At 42.6% G+C, this 25,555-nt stretch overlaps 2 protein-coding genes across 4 annotated transcripts in view; both read right to left on the reverse strand.

Annotated features, from left to right (window-relative positions):
* Positions 1-393: 393 nt before the first annotated feature.
* PANK3 (pantothenate kinase 3) lies at positions 394-15,153 on the reverse strand. The gene is made up of 7 exons (XM_052684929.1): positions 15,016-15,153; positions 12,669-13,021; positions 10,993-11,246; positions 10,222-10,398; positions 9,271-9,394; positions 7,461-7,586; positions 394-6,601 (listed from the first exon to the last, which is right to left on the reverse strand). The coding sequence occupies exons 1-7, from the start codon at positions 15,041-15,043 to the stop codon at positions 6,551-6,553; spliced, it is 1,113 nt and encodes a 370-aa protein (XP_052540889.1). The 5' UTR covers positions 15,044-15,153; the 3' UTR covers positions 394-6,550.
* Positions 15,154-19,071: 3,918 nt separating this feature from the next.
* SLIT3 (slit guidance ligand 3) overlaps positions 19,072-25,555 on the reverse strand; it is a 474,748-nt gene continuing 468,264 nt past the window's right edge. For 2 of the 3 annotated variants that reach the window (XM_052684870.1, XM_052684871.1), the window contains exons 36-37: positions 23,524-23,732; positions 19,072-22,466 (exon numbers count right to left, since the gene is read on the reverse strand). In XM_052684870.1, coding sequence (XP_052540830.1) covers positions 22,228-22,466; positions 23,524-23,732 — 448 coding nt within the window. In that variant the 3' untranslated portion in view covers positions 19,072-22,227. The other variant, XM_052684872.1, reaches the window with a different exon arrangement.

A 25,555-nucleotide genomic window follows, 5' to 3' on the forward strand; every position in this document is an offset into this window, starting at 1 on the left:
CAAGACAGTGTAATTTGGCTTTATTAAAACATAAACAAAGGAAAACTTCAAGAGAGACTAAATGACAGCTTATAAAGACACGGTGTATTTCATTCAACAGGAAAATATAATTCTCAGTGATTTGAGTACATGTAATAGTATGTGCTCCCAAGCTCATTTGGAAGGCAAGCCTAAAATTATTTATGGCATGAAATGTTTTTAAAAACAAACTGAATTTAAGTAATATAAAGTGAATGCTTTTATTAAAGGAGAGGAAGCAACGAAAACCATGCCAGTCCCTTTCCTCGACACGAAATGTTATGTAATGACCTCGGTATCAACCATCTTAGCAAGTCCAGGAGCTAAGGGAAGAAAAAGCCCACCCAGAAACCCCACAAAGACCAACAAACAACAAACAATTTCAAGTTATTTATTAGGAAAAGACAAAGTACTGTTTCAACATTCATACAGAATGACTGCTAATAAAACCAGGAAAATGAACTGTAAAAAGTAGGCCCATCACAGAGGAGGTGGCTGATGACAAAGTAAATGAAATGCAAACTTCATTCATGCAAACAAGCAGTAAGGAGTTATTTACAGTTTTGATGGGATGGTTTACAGCCTTGGCCACATTTAGGGCCCAATGAAATTATTCAGTGACATAATAAAGGGTCTAATCTGTACATTCAATAATGAGAATCTATAAAAAGAAATAATTTAAACAATTTACAAGAGCTGCATTACAGATGGCATAAAGGTATCATTTACAAAGCTATATTAACAGGTGACACAAAGGTATTAATCAGTAATTTATGAATAAAAATTTGTAGCACATTTCTCTATCACATCTTCAGTGTCAGAACAGTAAACAAGAAAGAAAGTGGAGACATAACATGAGTGCATGTCATAGAATAAGGCAACTGAACGAAATGGCTCTTGAGAGAACTTCCATCCTACAAGGGGTTTGCATTTTACAAATCTGCCTGCTCATTTTGCTAAGCATCTAAAACAAACACCTGGAGACAGCAATTGGTCATTAGCAGGCCTGTGTATGACAGGAAAGTCAATGGAAAAATCAAATACTCAAGTGTTAAAATGCCAAAACTCATCAGAAATGTAAAAAAGCGCAGATTATCAAAAGCCCTCTATATCCTATAACATCAAAACACTAATTTCCATGTTCTAGATGCTGCTGATTTATTATTTCTCAAAATACTAGTTCCCTACTTTTATAATTACTGTTTGTACTGCACAGCCTGGAACTAACACACCTCCTCCAAGGTCTGTATTTACAATGCTCTCAAACTGATGCTAGAGGAATGGTGAAACACTAGTATTTTATAGCATGGATTAGCAATTGATACACCAGATTCCAGTTTATTTTACAGACGAGACTAATTAATGCATCCCATTTTAAATGGTATTTCTGCATTTCTTCAAAAACTTCCCCCCATGCTAAAAGGAATGTCTGATTTTCTAGATGTTTTAGCAGAAAACAAATGCTGATCCTGTTCTAGTTGGTGCTGTCTGCTTATAACAGGTTACAATGACAAAAGAAGCCTGAAGGTAACACTGAAATCCTGCAATGAAAATGATCCGTACCGTAACACAACCGGAATGTCAGGAGCCTTACAGAAAGCAGCAGGGGAAGCTAAACCCTGTCTGTTTCAAGTCTCTCAGAAGGACCAGGCTACACACACTTTACTGACCATTTCTGGTTACAATTTTTCTCTTTCAACAAGTGATGTAGCACCAGCAGGAATATGCAAAGTAGCATGATTGTGTTCCCCAGGCAGGAGGCCGAGGCCAAACCCTGCTCACTTACTTCAAACAGCCCCAACTTCAGAGAATTATCTATTTCAGTAACTGAAGAGAGCAGGACTTGGCACTCAGTTATGCTTAGACTGCTCCAACAAATTGCATTAGCACACAAATAATTACAATTATATTACAGCATCTTTTGAGATGTTTTCACAAAGTGTGAAATTTTTACAAAGGTTTAATATATTTTGTACGTGTGAAGTAAACAGAAGTAACTAAACAGGCTTCTTTTGCAGGCTTTAATACAAGGAATTAATAATAGTCTACCTCAAATGGCAGAATACTGGCAATGTACTTTGGAATATATTAACAGAAGTCAAAGAATGCAAGTGGACAATTATCCCTCCATGCTGGGCAATAGTGTGGTGGGGTTTTTTTTGTCTCCCTTGGTCACATCTGAGGACTTAAAATAATAATTTGTCCATTTTATTTACAGTGATCTGAACTATTCTCCCTCTCACTGTGTTAAGTGTTAAATACTAAAATCAAACAGTAACTAGATGTGTCAAGTGTCTTCCTAGCTCTGCACTGTAATCAATAGGTCTTGGTCAAACACTTCCAGTCTGACCCACAGTATTTCTGGTAAGTTTTTAACCTAAGAACAGCTCTATTACACACTCAGTGTCTTTTAAGCCTATATAATAATAATTAGAAAAAGGATATAGAAATCCCTGGCACTAGGAAGACACTGACAAGGGAAAGAACTAACCTCGGGATATGTGCAAATGGACTTGGGATAAAAAGCTGACCAGCTAAATAGAACTACGCTGATCCTGAGCTCTGTTCTGAACTCAAGCAAACTGTTGCCTCAGAATTACAGCCAACCTGTTTCCAGATTGTGAATCGTGAAAGCAATGTTTAAAATGTGGTCTGAATGAATGCAGGCATTAGTGTAAGTTACAGACTGAACGTGTAAGATACCATCTAGATACCTTTAATAAGCAGGGATTTATTCCAGAAAGTAAAGATACTGGTTAGTTTCAGATGTTAAAACCTCACTGTTATTCTGAAACATTTAAGAATGAGAAGCTACTGCAACTTACTTGAAAGTAGAAATTTCCTGAAGACCTATACTGGATAGAGACAAAGCGTTAGTAATTAATCTTTAAAGGCAATATAATCACCTTGCAAATACACTCAAATGCAAGCAGACGTGTCACAGTACTACTGAAGGAACATTTATTCCACTATGAGAAGCCAGAACTGAACTGTTGTTCTTAATATGGAGGCTGGGAGCAAGTGTGGCATTGAAGGAGTGAGATCCTGCTGTCTCAACTCTGAAATACAGAAGTATGCTATGATGTGTCAGGATAGTCACACAGGTGCTTGCTCACCTAGGGAAAGACAGGCAAAGATCTGCAGAAGGTACAGCAGACACCCAAATATCCTTTAAAATCTGGACCAAACCAGACTACCTATACCAATGTTGCTTCTCTCTGAGCTGTCAACTTTCAGTCTTTATTAAAAAAAAATAAAATTTAAATAGTACTTGCACTTAAACCTCTGCTAAGATACGTTCACTCACCTTTATTAAATATTCAAAGTGGATTGTAGAAAAAGTTCTCTTTTTGTTCAAACTGCTGTTACCCTTTGTAGAACTGGAATGGTGAAGAAGGTTAACAGCCGTATCAACTTGGGATAGACTTGTATCAAAAATTTCTTTGGCCAGAAAAAAAAAAATCTAATATATTTTCTCATCTGGATAAAAACCAGTACATTTTTAGGGAGATACAGATAGAATAAAACTGTGCGTTGAATGGTTAAAAAGGTCAAGCTAGAGAGAGTCAGAAGTGCAAAGGCACCACCCCAAGGTAAGGGCTATGGAGGTGGGCAGCCCAAAAGCTGACACAGTTTTCCTGGCATCTCTAGCCACACTGGATTGAAGGAATCATCTCCATGGCTGATAAAATTATCTGATAAGCAACACTGGTCAAGAAATCACATGGATTAAGTAGTACCATCAAAATTGGCATTATACAAACAACTTAAAAGGCACTTGCATGGCTGATTGAGTTGAAAGCAATTACACATTCAAAATGATTTGATGTTTTGCTTTAGAAGTATCAGACAGCCTTCCTTTAAAGCAGTTCTACTTGAGAAAAGTAGCCCTGAGAAAACCCCAGACATTCTCCACTGCTGTACATTAAATCAATTCGCTCTAAAGCAGCTTGAACCCGTTAGCTTTGTGGAAGAGAAACAGCAAGCATGAAAGTAAACAGCAAAGACTGGTGAAAAGCAAGTTACGTGAGTTATTTGTATAAAAGACACAAGCCTTTTCAGCTAATGCAGAGGAGAATTTAGGTAAGACGACTTTAAGGCTTATCTTGTAACTACTTACGAAGCCCAGCAATACTGGTGGTGGTAGAGTCAACCTTTGAGACTCCAGTAACAAGCTCTAAGTTGAGATAAAATGAGACACGTCAAAAGATGGGGCTTAAATACTGCACCTCTGGGCTTCACAGCCAGGCTTGAAAACCTGAAGGAATGAAATAACAACTGTGCTGATAAAACAAGCAAAAGGAAGCAGTTGTTTCTTTGCAAGCTAAAGAAAAGGAAAGCAGAGGTAGAGCATGCCTCTTCATTCTCACAGTCGTTTCTATAGAGTACTGCTATTCAATAATTACTCCATTAATTTATTCTGTAATTGCCCAATTAACCTTAAAAATGTATTTTAGGTCATAGCAGTTTCAAACGGTTTAAATTAACCATGGTCATTAAGTAACCACCTCCTTCCTACATGTGCTTCTTGTTAAACATAATAGATACTTCCAATTACTGCTTCAGTAGCAGCATGAGAAGTGAAGCAGCATCAAATAGTTTAAAAGGACTGTTTTTAATCAATCTGCAGCGTGCCTTAAAATACTTTGCTTTGCAAGGAAAATAAATTTTCAGAAGGCTGTCAAAACATCACAAAATTCATTTTTTCTTTTTTTTTTTTTTAAAGTTCTGCAGCCAAATTGAGGTCACTTTCTATACTCAATCAGAACTTAAAAGTAATGGTGCATAGTATTTACAGGACACTACAAAAGCCATATTCACCCATTTGCTGAAGTGCTTGGAGAGCATTAGATTTGTTGAACTGTGAGTATATATATTTTTCAACATCTAGTTTGAAATATCACAACAAGCACAATGGAAACGTGAGATGAGCAGTAGGAAAAGCAATGAGCCCGGCATTGGGCTTAACAAAGCAACCACTCTAAATTACTGCACTCTTAAAGCAAGACAGTTTGTTTCCTTTTTAAAAGCAACACAGAAAGAACAACAAAACCCCTTGCAGTGTTATGACGGGGCTCTGAAATTAAATGAAGGACAACTGAAAACTGCACACTGAGCTGTCAAACCTACTGGGTGGGTGTGCCTGTGAATACAATGCAGCCATGCTGTGGAATACTTGAGCAATCATCAGTTTTAAAAACACACTGAAACCCAACACAAATGTGTTCTACTTCGGTTGCTCCTCGGGCACTTATAAAATCATACAATAAATTTGAGTATTTTTTAGTCCACAATAATCTCCTTTCAAGTCCAAGATCTCACGCCTGCTTCAGGACTATGCTTATTGCAATAATAACAACTGAAAATTTGAAAAGTACACAGGAAAAATATTGAAACGTCAGTTCTAGAGTATGGAGTTTATCCCAAGGCCACAGCTTGATGAACGGTTCCGTGCTGTGAGTGCACCACATATTGTACTCCTAGTACTGCAATACAACCTCTGATGCTGTCTGCAACTTTCAGAGCACAGACTCTCAAATCCAAAAGCAACCAAGGAATCTTCCAGATCGAACGTCTAATTAGAGGCTGATTAACTCACAAAATTACAGAGGAATCAGATTTTCAGTACAGCAGGATGGCAGAGAAAAATTCCCAAATCTCCATATAGATGAGCCAAAGCATCAGAATCGTAATGTTCCATTCTCAGACAACTTTATGAGGACTTAGCTCTCACGGGCTCTGTGGTGCCTATACAGGTTACGATGTACAGCATCAGAATTTATGAAGCACCAAGAAAACCCCCCAGAATAGATAGCATTATTTTTGAAGTCACATCCCAGAGGGAAAATAAAATAAATCAGGAAAACCTTTAAATAAGCGAAGAGGGCAGGTATGTATATTCACAAAACCTTTAAAACATCAACTGCTTACTCTGCTGCTTTGGCTGATTTTCTGTTTTTACTCTTCCCACTGAAAAACAGAGCATTAATAATGCTTCCATTGCACATAAAAACAGCCTAATTACTATTGCCACTGTGGGAAACAATTGCCTATGGACTCCTCATTTTGTTGATACTATCATACTGTTTTTCAGGTTGTGTACTCAAGGGAAATTGTGCTCATGCTGAAGTACAACCAATAAAAATCATTTTTTGTTCAATGATATACAAAACAAATAGGCTTAAAGCCTCAGAAGGAAACTGGCAATATTTTAGTACAGAGCACTTAGAAGGTTGTCATTCCTTCTTCCAGAAGCTTGTTTTCCAAGGATGTATTGCATACTGAAAGTTCAATATTGGCTACATGAATTAATGAACACAAATGATATCCCCAAATATTTCACTTTTGAATGCCCAACAGAGTAAAAAACTGCTTCCTTATAATGGCAATATTCAGTAGCTCATCACTTTTTCAATTTAAAAAGTTACAGAAAATGTGTTATTTCCTTTTCCCCTCCCCAGATTTAGTTCCCATTGCCAAAAATAAGTGTCATTCAGGTGGAAAATAGTTCAGTGTAGTGACCTCTTGTATCTCAACTGAAATTAGGCAGCCCAAGAAGAGCACCAACAGCTCCAAAGTAGCCCTGTTCAAAACAAACACAAATTTCAGGGTCAGTCATGACATTATCCTCTTTCATTCATATATATTTCATTAACAACAAAGCATCTGGTGGGCCAATGCTACAGAAAGAACAACATCTACTTAGTATATTATCCGTCATATTTCTCATTAGAGCTTTATGAGACAAATATTTTACCTTTATTATTGAGCTATTATTGCAGATACTGGCATGAAGTCTGAGCACTGTCAGACTCACCATAAGCTACAAAAATGTTGTGAGAACTGACCAAAGAGGTAGAAATCTAATTGTGGCAGATCAGCAAGCTGAGGACAAAGATTGCCACCCCTTGCCAAGAAGCTGTATGTCCCAGCTGTCAGACCTGTGACTGACACCAACTGCCTGTATGTTAACCAACACAGTTCAGATCTTTCAGCATTACATACTGATCTAACTGCAGAAGGTGCTGCAAAGCAGATGAGTCACAGAGAGCAGAATCATTAGAAGAAAAAGCGTAACAAGTATCTGTGGTGGTATGAAAGCAATCTTGATAGAAAACAAAGAGGACTTTCAGGACTGCTCAAGTTTAATTGAGAACAAACTACTAAAAACCCAAACAAACAGTTAAAGGCTGTAGTGCAAATCTTTACATTTCTTGTGCCTCCCCAGAGAAATCTGTAGCATGAACAAAAATGGCCTGCACAGACTGAAGCACTTCCTTCCCTGGCTAAAAGAGCTGTTCCCATAGAATCAATGCAGTCTGAGAACTCCTGTCTGATTTTCAACATTTACTCAAGTGTCTCAGGATATCACACTAAGTGTGCAGCTGCTTAATACATGCACTTTTAATTAGTGGAAAAACAATCAATGTACTACAGCATACCTCATGTTCTAGGAACAAGGCCTTCAGCTGGCCTTTCGACCAGTAATCCAGTGCATACGCAAGAAGCTTCATTGACAGAGTATTCACACGTAAAAAATTGCCAACAAACACAACTCTATTTATTTTCTAAAAAGAACAGAAAAACAGCAAAGGATTAAGTCTGCTCAGCACAGAAGCTATGAAACAACACTATCTCAAGTAAGAAACCTGTTCCACAATTAAAACACCTGTGGAGAAAGAACATTGAGGAATTAAAGCTCTTAAACCTACACAGTAGCACCTGTGTTCCAAATTATGCAAGCATTCTCTGTAACTAAGCCAGAGAACCAGCCAGACCAGAAGTGAAATTTAATGACAAAAATACTTGGATTTGGAAGAGAAGACTCAGTGCCTTCATAGCCCTGTACAATGCTGCTTGATCCATATGCAACAAGGCAGCACTGTAAAGAAGCCGAAGGCAGCAAGACAGATGTTCTTTTCATCCTCAGACCACAATATATGTCAGTGTAAGATGAAGCTAAGACTTACACACATACTGCAAACGAGCTGTGAATTTTAATCAAATTAAATGTAAGGATGTGAAAAACACGTGCTTTTCCCCATTCACTGAAATACATCTGACATAAAGTGGAAGCAACATTAAACACTGATTTAACGATATGAGAAAGAGAAGCAAGGAAAACTTAATTGCATTAAGGGTGTTAGATGAACACTCGTATCCAGGCTGTGACAAAAACCAGTATGGCAATTCCACATACAGCCAGAAGACTAAGATGCTACTATTTTTTTGCTATCCTGATTAGTTCACAGTGAAGACAAGAACATTCTGTTAAGGTAAACTAATCAGACATAATTCTGCTTATAGCTGAAATATGAATTGAATCAAATTTTCATCTTTTCGTATTATCAGCTCATGATACCAGTTTGTTGGTCTACATCAACCAAATCTACATAAAATGATCAGAGCAGCTAAGAAGGCTGTTGACATTTCTAAGACTATCACTCCACAGATTCTAAGCAGAGCTCTAAATACAATTGCTCTCAGACTTAGCTAAGAAAGCTGTTACTAAACCTTGCCTCATTTAAAGTTTGTTGATAATCAGAGAGGAAATCTCTGATGTTTAGACACACCAAATATATTCTATGTTTAAATTCAGTATTCTTTCACAGGTCTACACTAGGTGTATTAAACTGAGCTTTGAGAAATTGAAGGTGGCAAGAAACCATCTCTCTACCAAGCACAAAGAAGGCAGGTGTCAAAACAATTCCAAATCTCACGTTAGTAAAAATTAATAACAATGTTTAACAAAAAGTAAGGTGTTCTGTGAGCTTTTGTCAGAGAATAATTTCAGCTGGAAGGAACTGCTGGAAGTCATCGGCTACGTCGCCACTTAAAGCAGGTCTAACTGCAAGTTGCTCAAGGTAGTGTCTCCAAGTCCACATTTCAGTGCTAATACCAATCAGATTTCCTTTTGCTGCAAACTGTGGCCACATCCTCCCATCCTCCTGCTGTGCATGGCTGTGATTTGCTCTTTCCTGCACTCTGGTTAGTGAAGGTCACTATAGCCTCTTTTCAGGCTTGCTCCAGACTCCTCAGCGTCTGCTCCAGGGCTTGAAGACTCATGTAAGCCTTCTACAGAGACTGCCAAACTATTATGAACCAATTCTGAGTTCTTTACTACACAAATTTCTTTGTTTCATTTGAGAACATATGTAAAGGTTTGAAAAGATGCATCACTTTGGCACTCATTTAATCTGAAAGCAAATAATAGAACTATAATTAAAAAAAAATCTTCATTGGAAGTTTTACCTCATTTACTGCACACATCCGAGCAATGGACCCAATGTTATTGGTGATGGTGACCAATATGGCTCTGGCAAGATCTTCTTTACTAACAGTCTCTCTCTTCTCTTTGTAGATCATGTTCCCAAAACTGGAACAAGAAAAAAACCCAGTAAATACAAAGTGATCCGTGTCCTTTTGAAGCAATTACAGAACGTAGTTTTTATGCTGCAACAGAACTTACACTTAATGTTTGCTTACAAGAAGCTGTCTTTCAAGTCCCTGTTACATACAGTAATTTGTAACGCTGCAACTGACACTACTGCATGTGTATTTACTCCTTCACACTAAAGGGCTGTTACAGTAACAACTCCCAGCCAAATCCTAGTATACAGCTGACTTTCACAAAGAAGCACACACAGCCAGAAGTAGTCACATCCTTTTGCAAAACTATTCTGCACCCCTAGGCACTGTAAATGAAGTCAATGCCTAAGTCTGACTGATGAATAGTCTAACTTCTCTCGCTTGCTTCCTCATTCACAGTATTTATCCAATCCTCTCTTCTAAACGTAGACAGAAAGCAGAGATGAGCTTATTTTGTGAATCCTCTGGAACCAAACAGCTGACAGAATGATATTTAGGTTGTATAAATGCAGAGTTCTAAATCAGAAGAACATACTCATTACTACCTGCAATAGATAACTTCTCATTAATTAAAAAAAAGGAAAAGATGACTCCACAGCTACACGTTTTACTACTGTGCCAGATCTAAGACAGGTCGGAGTCAGAAATGTTTTTATGATTATTCTCCTCAATTTAGAGCAAATGTAACTTGATTGCAGTAAGTTTTGCAAAAAGAACTTTTATTTAATATCAATAGTTTAAGCCCTGTATTTGAAACTGTATCACTTCAGTGTTACAAGAAGAGAGGGAAAAAATTAAGACCCAAAAACTAACAATCAAGGAACTATTGCTTACCTGGATGCCACAGCCCATCCTGGCAAGCCAAATCTTTCATAGTCTCCCCCATAAATATCTCGAACCAGCTTGTCAGCATGTGTGCTGTCTCCTTTGGACGCCATTTCCAAAGCTTCTTCAAAACTTTCACAGCCTGTCAACAAACTGCATAAACCAAGAAAGGTTCCTCCACCTAGACTAATAAAGAAAAACAGCTGCTTTTAAATACTATTTTATCAGAGACTGTGTCTGATTAACAAAACAAAGCTCTTGAAGCAAGACATCAAGTTGCCTCCCTTTTTGTTCAAGGTCCATTATATTAACAGTTATTACTCAGCAATTACCTAAGAAATGTACAAGAAGCTAGCTGCACAAGAAGAGCTAAGAAATAGGCATTAACTATCAAAACATCTGCTGGAAAATGAAATCAGAGAAGGAAACACCCTGAAAAGCCACCAGGCCACTGACTGATCCTTGACTGTTTCCAGTAAAATACACATGAACATATTTATTCTTCTGTGGAGCAAGAGAACAGCATTCAAAACTTAAGACAAACTATAAAACTCACTCATGGTGCAGTTCTAGTGGCTAACAATAGATAAGATACGGGCTACAATCTCCTCAACAACAGAAATACAGGTAAGGGCTGCAATGAATGCAGCTGTAAATTGAAGGTACGCATTTTCAGTACTGCAGGGAGGAAGAACAGAGCCAGGAAGAGAAGAAAAACTCTGAAAGCAGAAGACTCACTGTTCCATAGGGCAATCACCCCAACATGGGAATTCAAGTTACCTCGTTCCAGTTACTCTCTTATAGTTGTCTTTGGAATGGACTGATAAAATACTGACTCCTGAACCAATGTTAACAACCAGCAATGGATACGGGTCATGCAGGTTAAAAGGCATCTTCTGGCATCGCTCGGGTTCTGAGGCATTTTCAAAGTAATAGCACTCTGCCTGGCCATTGAAGCTGACAGAGTCTATGTACAGCAAGCCATTGACAAGGCAGTCAAGCTCATCCAGTTTGTGCAGCTGGAGGTTTCCAATCTGTTTAAAAAAAAAAAAAAAAAAAGACAGTGTCAATCTGTTCAAACATTACTCAAATATGCCACAATTCATGAATATCTTCGGACTGCCTAGCTTCAAGAAGCTGTCTCAGATGGCTAATTCAGAAACTTCCAGTCCACTACAATGCCAATGAAGAACACTAAAGGTAAAACTCTGAGTAGCTCCACCAACAAATTAGTCTATAAACGTAGGTCTCAGGATCACATTAAAGACAGGTGGTATGAACACCTGCTTTAGTCACACTTTTGAATTGCTAATTTTTGAGATATTCAGATATTCATCCACTGAGAAAATCATAGCATTTTTCACCAACCTACCAACAAAAACCCCACACAGGCAGCAAACATCCTGTAGGCCTCACTAAGTGTCATCTGTGAAACACACACATCTGCACACCTCCCCAGTGCTTGTGGGCTCGCTCTCACCTCAGAAGGAAAAGAGTTATTCTAAAATATCAGCAGATCAAAGGCTAAGATAAACACCTAAACAGCATCCTATCATCATCATATCTTTATTAGCAAAACAAGGATTATTAAAACAAACAAACAAAAAAACCCATGCAGGTGAGAAATTCTGTAGGATATGAGGGTGTATCTCTAAACCGCATGAGCTCACTTTCAGACAGCAGCCTGGTGCAGATCATGGAGCTGCCAACCAACGGGGTCGCATGCCATTGACCAACACCAGTACCAGATGACAACACTGCCAGTCCCCCTCTCTTCCCAAAGCTCCATGCAGCTTTTCTTGCCCTAGCATGGCTGCTTGTGAAGCTTCACTCTTGAGCAGACCAGGGACTGCTCCAACAAAATATTTTTGTGGGGTCTGACATAATGAAGCAGTTTTGCTCCACTACAACAGATCTACAGCTATTCTGAAATCAGGATGTGTTGTACCAGATACAGTGATGAGACCCCCAGCTATGAACAAATGCCTTCAGGCAGAAACTGCATCTAAACAAATAACCCATTTTGACTGTCAAGGGAAGAAGAGCCAAAACACGTCAAGAAAATCCCATCCCCTCTGCTGCTGAGAAAGATTGCCTTAGAGATATTCACTTGGTCACAGATGTATAATAAAGCACACTGGACTAACTTCATCAAAACACACCCATAAACACCAAATTCCTATCATCACAAGAAAGAAAACCCAAACCTCAGTGGTTTAAGCATTATTCCATCAGAAGAAAAAACCCACTACAGATTAGAAAAAGGCCAATCTCCAAAAAAACACCTGTACCTTTATGTCAGACAGCATATTTCTAAATGACCACACTAATGACTGAAAAATAAACTAACAGTTAAGAATCCCCAAGCACTCCCTGCATCCTTCCAAACCCTGCTTTTCCAACCTGCCACCAGCAGCGCCTCCCGCAGCAGCACGAGGGGAAGGCAGGCTACCTACTGTGCGAAAGTCTTCCTCAAACTTGTAAGCGCCGCCTCCCGTGGCACAGAGCACCGTATGCAGCGTTGAGAAGTTTTTATCCCTTCCCATTTGGATAAAAGTAGGCAGATCATGAGTTGGAAATCGAATAAAGTGCAAGTTTCCTCTCCGACCGAAAATCGTTAAGTCTTTCAGCTCCAGGTGGACATCCCGAATGCCAGTGGATCCGTAGGCTACGTTGGAAGTCAGATACTTGCGGATGCTCTTCAGGCTTTCAACTTCCTCCTGCTCCTCCTCTGCAGTGATATCGATAGGTTCGAAATAGGCCAGTTTCACCAAGGTTCCCCCAATGTCCATACCAAACCATGGAAACGCTGCGGAGATAACGGACAGATCAGCTTTGTGAGACAGTGGAAGAATAAACCAGCACTGTACTTTTCAACAGGGAAGACACGAACAAAAAATCTTACAGGAATGGAGAATCAGTACTTCTCTGACCAAAGGTACAACAGAACAACGAGGAACTCTATTTACACATTCAAGTGCTGCCACACGCTCAATAAACACTCCCCCAAACCACTCTATACCCTCCACGCTCCTTCAAACAAGATTCAACTATTCTTCTTTTCTGATAATGAAGGATCAACGTAACCTTCGTTCCTAAAGTTGTCATTATGGCACATTTTGGCATAGAAACTGCAGTGCTCACTTGTGAGAAAACCAGGTTACGTACTGTAACTGACAGCAGCGGCACAACACAGTCATCCTCTAAGTTATTTTCTCTTGCTCACACAACACGTTCCTCTAGCTGATAGGAAAACATTAATTGGCAGGTAATTTACAAACTGGCACAATTAAGATGCTCAACTTATGAAGAGAGCTGTTCACAGATGCCAGTGAAGTTACAAACAGCTAGTTACAATTGTAAGTGTAGAAACTTTGCTTTGTATTATATAAATGACAGAAAAAGGTTTAATTATGAATTACAAGCAAGATATCTAGATTCCATTCCCTCTTCTGTATCAGGTAGGAAGGGAGAACTTCCGCAACAGGACAATGCTTGGGCCACTTCTGTGGGACATTATCTCTCTAGACAGATCTCAAGCAAAGGCAGTTCAGCAGGATGCTTTGCTCTCGTATTTATCACCTGCACCTCAAGTAACCTTTGGAAGTTCCTCTTACAAGAGCCAGCCATTCTTCCTCATACGGACTTCCCTGGAAGAGCGATCGTGAAAGTGCTTGTTGAAAAGGACCTTTGAGGTCACCTCGACCAGCCTCATTCATGCTAGCAGGAACTCTGCCTGGGCAATGTTAACTGAAACCTTAACTACAGCTTTGTCTAGCCAACACTTTAAAACCTCTTTCTTCAAGAACACTCTAGCGATGGAGAGTTTGTAACCTCCTCCTAACGTTACATCAACTACTCAGTAGAAGTTCTTCCCCATTTGAACTTCTGCTGCCCTCCTTTAATATGCCTATCACTTCCCATCACCTTCAAAGGAAACTTAAATGGCCCTTGGCCATCCTCTTTCAAGAGAGCCCACCTCAGAAGCCAAATTCCACAAACTCGGCACAACAACATAGCAGCACCAGCATTAGCTAGATGAAGACTTCTAAGGGAGGACAACAAGGTGCCTGGGCACTGAATCGACATCAGGAACGGAAATACAGCAGATGCCTCCAACCTGCCCACCTCTATGATAGGACAAATCCAGCACTGAGTCACTCTGGTTCCAGCACTGATCAGTGCAGGGGAAAGCAGAGATAGGCAGTCAATCTGCTCAGCTCTGCTCCTATCAGGCTCCTATCAACATGCCCACGGCCTCCTGCTCAGCAATGGTTAGCCACTCTGCCCCGCATCAGATTTGGCTCCGATGGCTTCCTCTAAAAGGAAAATACCGACTCAACAACAGTCCAGTTGATTAGAGCCTCTAGCTGCCGCACAGCGTGTGATGAGAGATCACTTGGCGAAAAGGCTGTTAAGAGCCCAACTCAGTTTTCAGGCTCACTTGAGCACAGAGCCCAAGCTCCATCTGCAGGCCTGCTGCACCTCAGGCACCGCGACCAAGGAGAGCAGAGATCTGCGCAATGACTCTGAAGTTCACTGCCTAACGAACCGACTGCAGTCAAAGCCCCCGGGCTCCAGACACGTTACAACGACACGACGGACCGAACGGCCCATCCTCGCCCCGCGACCTCCGCGCTGCTCCCGCAGCCCCGACCGGCTCCGAAGCTCCTCCTCAGCACCCAGCCCGCAGCAGTCGACGTTTCTCCCTAACGCGTGACGGTGCTGTTTAAAGGCGAGCTTTAAAGCCGCTCTTAGGGAAAAACGAACCACCGCCCGGTCCCCGCGGATCGCAGCCCTTACACGGCTTCTTGGCATCCTTGATCTTCATGGCGCGGCTGCGGGCGGTGCGGCGCGGGCTGCCCTGCCCCTCTGCCGATAGGGCGGAGGCGGCAAAGCGGCGCGGCGGGGCCGGGCCTCGCTCTTCCGATGCGGACTCAGGAGCGGCGGCGGCGGCCGAGCCGGGCCCCGCGCGGCGCCTCGCCCCGAGCCGGCATCGGCTTCCGGGCGGCGGGGCCGGCCCCACGAGGAGGCCGCGTCGGCGGCGGCCCGGCGGCGCGGCGCGGAGCCCTCCGGCACAAGATGGCGGCCGGGCCCGGGCAGCCGCCGCCGCGCCACACAATGGGGCCGAGCGGCGCCGCGCCTCCCGCCCCGCGCTGCCGCAGCGCTCGGCCCGCCCCGCCCCCGCGCCGCGCCACGCCACGCGCCACGCCACGCCGCGCCACGCACGCCGGGAGCCGCGGCCCGCCCTCAGTCGCCGTCACCCCACGGCCGTGCAGCCAATGGGAGAGCGCCGCCGGCGCCTGCTGCGGGACGGGGCTTCGAACGCTGCGGTCCCGGGATGGCGGCCTTGGGGGCCGGTCGGCTGTGGGTCGCGGGGCTGCGCGCTGCGGGAGCCCCGGTGTTCCGTTGGGTCTCGTGCCGAAAAACGTCGTGAAAGCGTTCTTTTTTTTTTTTTTTTTTGTCTTTCTCGTAAATAAAGTAAATTTCTTCTGTCGATATCGCGTCTGAGTCTGGAGAGCTTGCTGCGAAGGCTGCTCGGTGCTGAGCTCTAATTCCCAAGGGGGAGCGCAGTGCATTGACGCAGCTGTGCTCGGCCTTCCTCCGACTCCTGCATAACTCTGGAAACTCCGCTCTGCTGTTTGTGCAGAAGGGGAATTCTGGTGTGGTTTTCTGTTCTGATAGTACGTGCAACTGAAGCTTTAAACACGAGTTACTCATGTCGTGTTTTAGGACTGGACAAGCGCTGTAATGTAGGTCTTTGCACCTTAAATTGTATTTTGGCATTTACCTCAGCACAGTGAAATACATGTATTAAAAGAAGAGAAAAGAAGAGGAAGAGGAGAGGAGAATTCCACCTCCCCAGCAATTCAAGGAGTGCTTTTCCCAGCAGAAACCATGGTGGTTTAAGAGAGGAGAAGTATACTAGGGTGTAATTAAGAAAGCTCAAACTCGTTTGTAGTTACTGGCAGTTGTGCATGCTGTTATCACACAGGAAGTGAAAGCATGATGCTATCCAGAATGCTTTGGAGTCCCCGCGTAAATTACTGTGTGGTATTTGGTTCCTGTAAGCTGGTTCTGCATGCGGTGGCTGAGGCAGGGCTAAGTTGTTTGCCTGTCATTAACAGTCCTTCCCAGCAGCAGATCATGGGTTCAATCACTTGTCACTCCACAAGGTTTCAGCTTTGCCAAGTGCAGATTTCATGTATCTGCCTTGTGGTATTTCTTTCTTATTTTCATGTTTCAGATCTAACAGTTTCCAACAGTGATGCTAAGGAAAAAGAGCCCTGCCCTCGTCTAGCACCTACTGATATTTTGCCAGTGTGATGAAATATGTATCTTAATTCTGTCTTTTTCTGCCTCTGTAGAGATTCCTGCACTGAGCTGTGCTAGGATTGGCAGGCTGTGGGTCTCAGTGCTGGAGACAAGGCAGTGCTGAGGGCTGAAGGCACTGGGTGGAGGAGCAGGGATGGGCTCCCAGCAACCTGGAGCCGCATGCAGGGTCTTCACCTCCTGTCCCCTGCAGGAGAAGCACAGCAGGAGGCTGAGGTGCAGCTGAGTGGCTCAGTGCTGCTGGCAGAATGTTAGCTGAAGGCCTGTGAAGGCCACTGTGAAGGTAACATCCCGTTTTCTGGGTTTGAGCTGGTCCCTGAGCACAAAAGCCATTGTGGGGCTCATTCCACACCCTTTCTTCCTTTCCACCCATCTCTGTGGGTACTGTAGCTGTACTGTTCTTCCCCACAAAAGATGTAGCATTTGTGAAGGATTATTCCTATGGAAAAGGAGTGGCCACGGGGACAAGAGTCAGAGACAGTAGGAAGAGGCAGCATCATCCACAGACTGCCTTGAGGATCACTTCATTCTGAAAGCAGAAGAGCCCACCGAAAGGAAAAGGTCAAGAGTTCATGTAGGAGCAAGATGCAGAGGCATGCAAATCTTACAGTAACTTCTGTTCCTTCTGCCTGTGAAATTATGGGATCCCCATCTGTGTAATGGTGTAAGTTCAAACTTCCTCATGCTACTACGTACTGCTTTTACAGCTTCGCTACCTGCTTGAGGAGTTCCTTGCTGTCTGTAGGGCTCTCTGAGAGCTGAAGCTGGGTTTTCATGCACGGACAACAGGTAACGTGTGTGCTCCTGCTAGCTGGGAGTACAGCACTGCTGGGTAACAAGTGTCCTGCATTGCCTGCCCTACAGAGGAAGCGGGCCGTGCACTGCAAGCAGCCAGGTAACCAGCCCTGCACTAAAAACAGCTTTACAGAAAATTGCCATTCCTGCTCTGCCTGGGCTCCAAGACTCATTTTGAAAAGAATTAATGCATTTGTCACAACATCTGGCATGGGGCAGAGACATGGTGAAGGTGAGTGTGTGGGTGGATAAGAGCTGGGTAGTGGCTAGCCAAGTGAAAAGAGATGTGCACCATGAAACCTGATGGCCTGAACCAGAGGCTGGCAGTGCCAGGTCTGGGCACCCTTCCTGCTTCAGTGGTGGGTCCCAAACAGTGGCATGGGACACGCTGTTGGAAGTTTATTTGTGTTGTACTCAAAAACTGTAAGGCACGTCCTGGAAAAGCATTCTGGCTTAGCTTGGAACTTGCAAGTCAGTGATGCAGTCTGACTCTCATGAGCCTTAAAACAAAGAGATTACTTAAGAATACCCAGGGCTTAGCAATACCAAGCCAATTCCAGCTGTCTAGCACTCTGAACTATGAAGCTGTCTTTGTAGAAGCCTCAGAGGCTTAAGTAATTGGGAGCTAACTTTAAATATCACAGAAACTAGAAGTCACAGGACCCAGAGAAAACAATGCAGGAACACAATCTGACCAGTTCCTGACACCTAGAAAAAAGACAAAGATAGAAGAAAGTGAGATAGATAAACTGCTTCTCTGTGTTATTTGCCAGAGAGCAATAGATAAAAAGCAACACCTAAAGGTAGCAGTACAAGCAGAAGCATAAACAAAGTGTCTTAGGCAACAGTTGTGTGAATGCTTGGCAAAATACCTGTGCTCCACAAAGCCATGAGTCATCTCAAGTAACTGCTGTACAAACCAGGCAGTACCTGGGTATTTCTGAATAGTGCCTGCTGCCTTTTTTTGGTAGGCTCAGGCAGATTTTCTTCAGGTGAAGATGCTACCATCTGCTACAATTATATGATGATATAGTTCATAGTTCAGCCTTAATGATGCTTGTTAATTTGATTTTTTTTTTTTTTTTTGACTGAATAATTTCACAATTTTTTTTAATGAATTGACAAAGGCAGCCCAAAGTGCTGCAGTATGGAGGATAATCAGCAAAATGTAAGCATTAAATGGGGTTCAGGCAAGTGAGGGCTGAGGACTGAGTGGGAGATTCTTTTCAGTGTATACTGAGGGTGGAATGTAATGAGCAGAAGTGCTGTTACATCTGGGTCACTACTCATAATAGCTACAGAGATGTAGCAGCAAATTGGAATGTATTACAAGATCTTGTCACCTGCTGTTGGCTGAGTGGTTTCTGTTTCTTCAGTCAGACCTTCATTGACCCTTGGTTCCCAAAATTTCTTCTTTTATCCTGTTCTTAGTTAATGAGTGTGCCTTCGCTGCAGGCCCTTTAAAAACAGTTTAAAAACCAGCATTTCATTGAAGAAAATGCTTAAAAACAACGTGGCTTAAATTCATCTGTGTGTGTAAGACTACTAGAAACATCCAAGGATGTTAGCACTTGCGACAGTGTTTGAGCTAACTGCAGCTACCCAGAGGAACTCGCCATCCCCCACCACTTTCTCTGAGCTGCCTCACTGCTGCTGAACTCCCAGACTCCAGCAGATCCCTCAGCACCTCAAATGGAGAGTGAAATAATCTGCATCACAACATAAGGTATGTTACAATCTTCCATAACCCAACGATTTATTTAAACTTACATCACAATGAGAATCTATTAATAAAATACATCAGTTCACACCAGTCTGCATTGCCAGTTTTTAAGGGTTAGCATCTTTCTTCACTTTATATTAAAACTTTATAGAGGTAAAAACTACCGCACTGTACCCACAGTAGTTGAAATCACTGTAACATTAGGCAGGTTACAGAGGAGCTTTCAGAGTTAATTACACTTCAGTTAACCTCATGTTTTTTGGCACTGAATCTGACTGCTTTTTATTTTCTTCTTAACGTAAAATAGTTCTGTAGCAAGTCACAGAATCATTGACATAAAGCATCACTATCCAATGGCAAGTGCTACCGAAAAGCATACAAAAATTGCATCATTTGGTTACAAAATAGGTATTTCTTTATCCCAACACTTAGCATTGAGATGCCGTGATAGAAAAGGGCTGGGAACAGGGCCAGCTGAGCTGTTGCTGGTCCCTTTGTTGCAAAGCCTTGGTTAAACAAATCCCAGAGTGATCAATAACAAGGTATCGATGGCTTTTGCCTTGCCATGCAAGGTTATTCCTCTAAAGCACCCTCAAGCAGGTGTGAGGCCACAAGTACACGTTACCTTCTCTCTCATATGTGTTGCTGCTCGTGGGACAAGGCGAACACATGCACGCTTAGTGTTCAAGAGGGGCAGCGTTTCTGCAGGCCTTGGCTGCTTCGTGGCTGCAAGTTGTGGAGCACACAGCAGCCTTGTAACCACAGGCTGAATGCTTCTGCATGGCATAACAGCAACCGCTTCTTCAGAAATTAACATGCATTAAGCAGGAATGCAACATTAATGGCAGTGGTGTGCAGGCACATCTTTGTGCAGCCGTCTGCGGTTATCTGCATGAAGTTTTAAACTTGCAGATTGAAGGTTTGGCTGATTTCTGTTGTACTCCACAAGCTCCAGCTGCTTTGAGATTCCAATGCAATTCTCAAAATAGAAAGGAGTCCAGGGTATTTGCAAGCAGGGTTAGTTTTCCCGTAGCTCTTGAACTGTACTGTTTCAATCAGATTTTGGCACATTAACTAGAGATTGTTTTGTATTTTAATGATTGCAGGCCCCTCATACTGGTACTTATTTTGAGAGAATGCTATTTTATTGATTATATCCCTTCTACTTGAACTGCTCTGGTAGTAGCAGAGAAATTCGGATGAACTGCTGCAGTTAAGGGAAGATTTCATTAGCAGAAGAGCGTTAAGCACGTTGCAGCTTTTTGGTTGGGTGATGGCTACAGGATCATTTTTCTTTAGCAAGAAATAAACATCTGTACTTTTCATGGCAGGATTCCATTTTGTGGATCTTTTCAAAGGCTCATTCAAACAAAAGCCCCACTTGCTTCATTCAGCTCCCCTACTGATCAGCTGCTGAAGCCCATGAGCTGAAATCTCTGTGGTGAGACCACTGAGTGTTCCCAAAAGGGGCTTTTGGCTGCTAGAACTCACCTCTGACTTTACCTCTCTTAGAGAAATTGAAGAAAGCACTGTAATACTTTGTTATGCCAGGGAAAGAAGGAAATTACACTGATAATGGAACAGTTACAGATACAGATGTTTGAAATTGATAGTAAGAGAAAATTCAAGGTATTTGTGGTACTCTTTACACATACTTACTGACCTTGAAAGGTAGCCCTGCCAAAAACCCTCCAAAAATCAAACTTCCTCCCAAAGAGTCACTTTTTGTTCCGCATTCACAGTGAGAATTTATCCCTGCATTGACTTTGCTTCCTATTCAGCATTTGCTCCGAACGCAGCTAAAGTTACTGGGAGCCCTTTGGGAGAAACAAGTGCAGGATATATAAAATAGTGCAGATGGAAAAGCTTTGGCTGGATTGGTCAGTCTGCACCAAATGTGAAAATGGAATGTGATGTAGCTATCAATGTCTCTCCCTATGCAGAGGAGAGAGTGCTGCTAAGATCAACAAACATTGGCTGAATAACCTCACAAGGAACGCATAGTGCAACTTCTGCTCATTCAAAAAGCTGTGGAAAGGCAGCCAGCTGCTTGGTACCAGTGCTGATGAACAGGCAGCTGCGGACCAGCTTACATCCACACGGCTGAAGTGACAGTGAGAGTCAAAGCCATTATGCCACAGGTACATTCTGGCACCTGCACCACTTTCATGCTCGTTATGACCTTTGCATGATACAATCTCAAGGCATGACAAATTTAGTAGCAGTGCATTCCTTGTATTTCCTATACAAAAAAGGGCTCAAGGCTGGGAGCAAGAAGGCACAAATCTGGGAAATAACATAGCTGAGGAATTAACACAAAACTATTATGTCATTTATTAGACATTACTTAGCACTTATTTCACATCTTGCCCCCAAATTTCCCAAAGCAACATATATTTCCCCACTTTCTTTCCCTTTGTCCCCTTCTTTTGGATAAAGCTGCCTGTGCTCTATAGATACAGTTGCTGAAGAATATATTGTGAACACAGATAAATACAGCATACACAGCAAAAATGTATTATAGCATTACAATAGTCAGATAATGTAGTTAGCCTCAAGCTACGGCAGTGCTTACGTGCTACAGGGAACCAGTTCAAGAATATCAAGCAGAGCCACCATACAGGACCAAAGCAGCATCGGCAGTGTGAGGCAGAGCAGGGGACCGAGGGGAGGCTGCTCAGGCCTGTGGGCAGGCAGGTCGCTGTCAGTGCGGGGATCCGCTTTGCTACCAGACCAGCCCACAGCCTGGGAGATTTCTTCAGCCCGATCAATTCCGCAGCAGGTCCTTGGAACACCTTTACATCTGTCTGTTGTGCATACATATTAAGTCCCCCCCACCCCACCCCAACATTTCTCCTGTTAGGCTATGTTTTCTTTATATAATTTTTTTAAATTTTAACTTTTTAATTTTTTTTTTCTTACAACTGTTAAAAAAAGTTTCATGGTAAAAATAACTCACTATATGATACATATACCCAAAGTGGTGTGATACTTTATATAATAAAAGATGAAAATAGTCACTTTCCATAATAAAAATAAGTTCTATTTTTTGTTTATTTTACAATATACTTAATAATTCTTTTCTTCTTCACTCTGAAAGTAAATAGGTCCCATTTTGATAGCACTTCTGAGTCGATTAAAGTGGCGAGAGGCTGGAGAATGGCTTATGAGCATTTTGAGCAGCCGCACTCCACGTGTCTCTCCAGTTCCTCTGTGAAGGTGGAGCCATCCACGCACTGGAAGAAGTATTTCCTCCTTTTGCTCCGCAGTGGGACGCAGCACTGCCCGCTGCTGCAGCTGCCACGGCATTCCATGCGGGGCACCTTGGAGGCGGTGACGCACGTCGTGTAGCCCTGCTGCTTACGGACCACTTCTCGAATGATCTCCCCTTGGCAGAGATTCTCTGGTAAGACAGCGGAGATGTCAAGGAAGCAATGTTGTAACCATTTTGCTAGATATTCCCCACTCATCAGCGGACAGCCCTGTGCATGTAGTGATACTCAGGGCAAGCAGATGCCGTGAGCAGAACCGTAATCTTTTACTGCTTTGTACCTGCCACCAAAACAGAGCTTGTGTTACACAAATGTGCAATATCCGGCACAAGGCAGAGGCTGTGCAGGCCTGATGGCTTTGATCAGCAGTGCTGGAAGTGCTTTAATGAATGTTGGGTGTTGAATCCTGCAACACTCCTGCAAAATGCAAGTTAGTTTTACTATGTCTGCTTCACAGGATCAGAGGTCAGCCTGCTCTGCGTGACATCGGCCATCTAGGGTACTCACTTTGTCACAGGCAGATCCACTTTAGTGAGACTGCATATGATCTGTATAATTTGGAAAGTCCGTAGTTCACAGAAAAGGGACAACAATAATACAAGCCAGCTCCTTCCTTCTGTACAGGAAGGACTGAAGGCAGAAGGGATGAAGTTAGAACTCGCAGAGTTTCCAGTGTCTTCAGGTCAGGGCAGAAGAGGCACACCCCAGCACGAGCTGTGGGATGCCCCAGGAAATCTGCCCAGCTGCACCAGCAGGAGTGAGCTGGGAATCTTCACTGCCACTTCAGACAGGACCTCCTGCCATCTAGGCCCTTGTGCTCTCCACAAAAGCCCCTGGTATGCAGTGTAACACTCCTTTCCCAGCACTGCTGACTGACTGATCACTGTTTATCCAAGGAAAGCCTCACAACAATGTCCACTTTAAACAACCTTACAGAATCTTGGAAGCAGCAAACCTTGAGGATTCAGGAGACAGGGAACAAAACCCTGCACTACAGATGTCCTCTTTCCATATGTTGGATTGTAGTGGTTCATTTCTCTGTTGCTCCGTAGAGGGTGACTTACCTTTATCTTTCTCATTATTTGCCATTTACTCTCTAATACAAATTACATGGAAGAGAGGGGGAAAAGAAAGATGTAAAGCAGAAGCACAGCAGACCAACATCCTGGTCCCTGTGGCCAAGCATACCTTTGTCACAGTGGTCTCCGCTATAGTTGGGATCGCATTCACAGTAGGGCTCCCCATGCTCAGAAATCTTACACTGCCCATGGTTGCATTTCAAAATCCTGCACGGGTTTGAGGAATTGTTCTTCTTCTCACAGTACATGCCTGTGTAGCCTTCCATGCACTTACAGGTGTAAGCAACATTGGCTGCCATGCACTTACCATGCAGACACCTGGAGAAAGAAAAGTACTCAGATGTTGAAGTTCCTCTTCCCAGGAATGTTTACAAGTTTGGATTTTGCTGTTTCTGCATACTTAAAGCCACGACAGTAATCTAAGAAACAGCAGATCAGCGTCAAACACATTGAAGAAACTATGAGTTTTCAGTGAATAGTAGATAATGTTCAGAGAATACACTTGGAATTTGTGATCCAAAGTGATCTCTTGGAAAAACATCAGGCTCTTCCATGAGCGTGGACCAATACTTGGCACCCACGCGAGACAGCACCACTGTGTGGAACTAAGTGCCAACAGTCAATGCCCAGGCTTCCCTAGCAGAACTACTCTACAAATAATATCAGGTGATAAAAAACATTATGAGAAATAAAGATTTCTGTGAAAAAGCCGAACACAGGCTTAACCAGGCAGTTCTAGCTGAAGAGTTCCCCGGCTCATGTGATTTGCCTTAAGCTTTGGTATAACTGAGGGTAGGGTTAGGGGTAGGGTTAGGGGTAGGGTGGTGATCCTTAGCAAGCTCTCTGACACCATGCCTGCTTCTGGGAGGACAGATTTGGAACGGGCAGGGAAGAAGGCAACATGTCCAGTTCAGGGAAAACTGCTCAGGGTTCATAGCCTTTATTCTATCAGGTCTTACTGACATAAACCAGTGGCTCTTTTTTCTTATTTCTTCATCCTTTAAAACTGTCTCCTGCTTATGTTGAACCCTTACACATTTAGTTTTTAATCTATGCAAATAGAAAGCACAAATAGTAAAGCAGTATCAGTCAAGTCAAGACATGCAAAATAATAAATAAAGGTGGTCACAGGCTGTGAAGCAGTATTTTCTGCCCCGCTAACTAAAGGTGTGCTTGGGTATCAGCTGTTATCAACTACCTGTTCATTACGGTTGCATTTCCTCACTGAGGTTAATCTGTGAGTGTGGGAGCAGAGATCTGTCAGCTGGCCTGGACACAAAGGGCTTGTAACTCCAAAAGTGACTTAATGGTAAGGTGGGGCAGTAAGAGAGTATTAAAAATATGCACAGCTACTTTCCTTAGCAAGGTCTACATTCATTATTGTGTAACACTCTGTGGATCACATGAGAAACAATCATCACGTAAACATCTGGAAGTCCCTCATTTTTCTCTGTCCAATCACAACAGCCTCATTTGGGTCACTTCAGTCTGTAATCTGTGAGATGCTTCTCAGTGCCTTCCAGGGTACTAGTTTGCAGAATTAGCAAGTTTAAAACAGTTCCTCTGCAAGTCATATTTGGGTCCCCACTGACCAGAGTGATTATTTACTGTGTCAATTTACCTGTCAAAAGCATGTGGTTCTAAAAAGCCCCTTCCAAAGATAGTGCAACCAAAGCAGCTTCTAAAACCAGAGTACTTCCATCTGCTATGAAACAGCACTGAACCATGCAGTCTGCTGGTCTGCCTTGGGCTGTTTCCTTGTGTACTTGCCATAAGTAAGCTATTCATCCAGTGTTTCTGATGGAGATGTGGTTATTATTGAGCCTTTGATATGTGACTGCTTTATAGTCATACTGCCTTTGCATGCAACACCGTGCTACTCTTCAAACTTGCACTTTAAAGGGGTGTTTCAGAATGTAATATTTCATTCAGCTATTTAGGAAATTCAAAACTGTTCACAACAGACTGCATAATGGTTTTCAGGGAGTTAACTCGAATTCCCTGTCCAGACCTGCTGCATATCACTACAATGCAAACCTCTCTCTTGTGGCTGGCTCTGCTCTGGATACATGTGTGCACTCACTGCCTCAGAGGCAATGTGCAGCCATTAACAGATGTTTTCATACTTTAATGTGTAAATA

This window comes from Tympanuchus pallidicinctus, unplaced genomic scaffold (assembly GCF_026119805.1).
Source record: "Tympanuchus pallidicinctus isolate F22 unplaced genomic scaffold, pur_lepc_1.0 scaffold21, whole genome shotgun sequence".
Classification (NCBI taxonomy): Eukaryota; Metazoa; Chordata; class Aves; order Galliformes; family Phasianidae; genus Tympanuchus; species Tympanuchus pallidicinctus.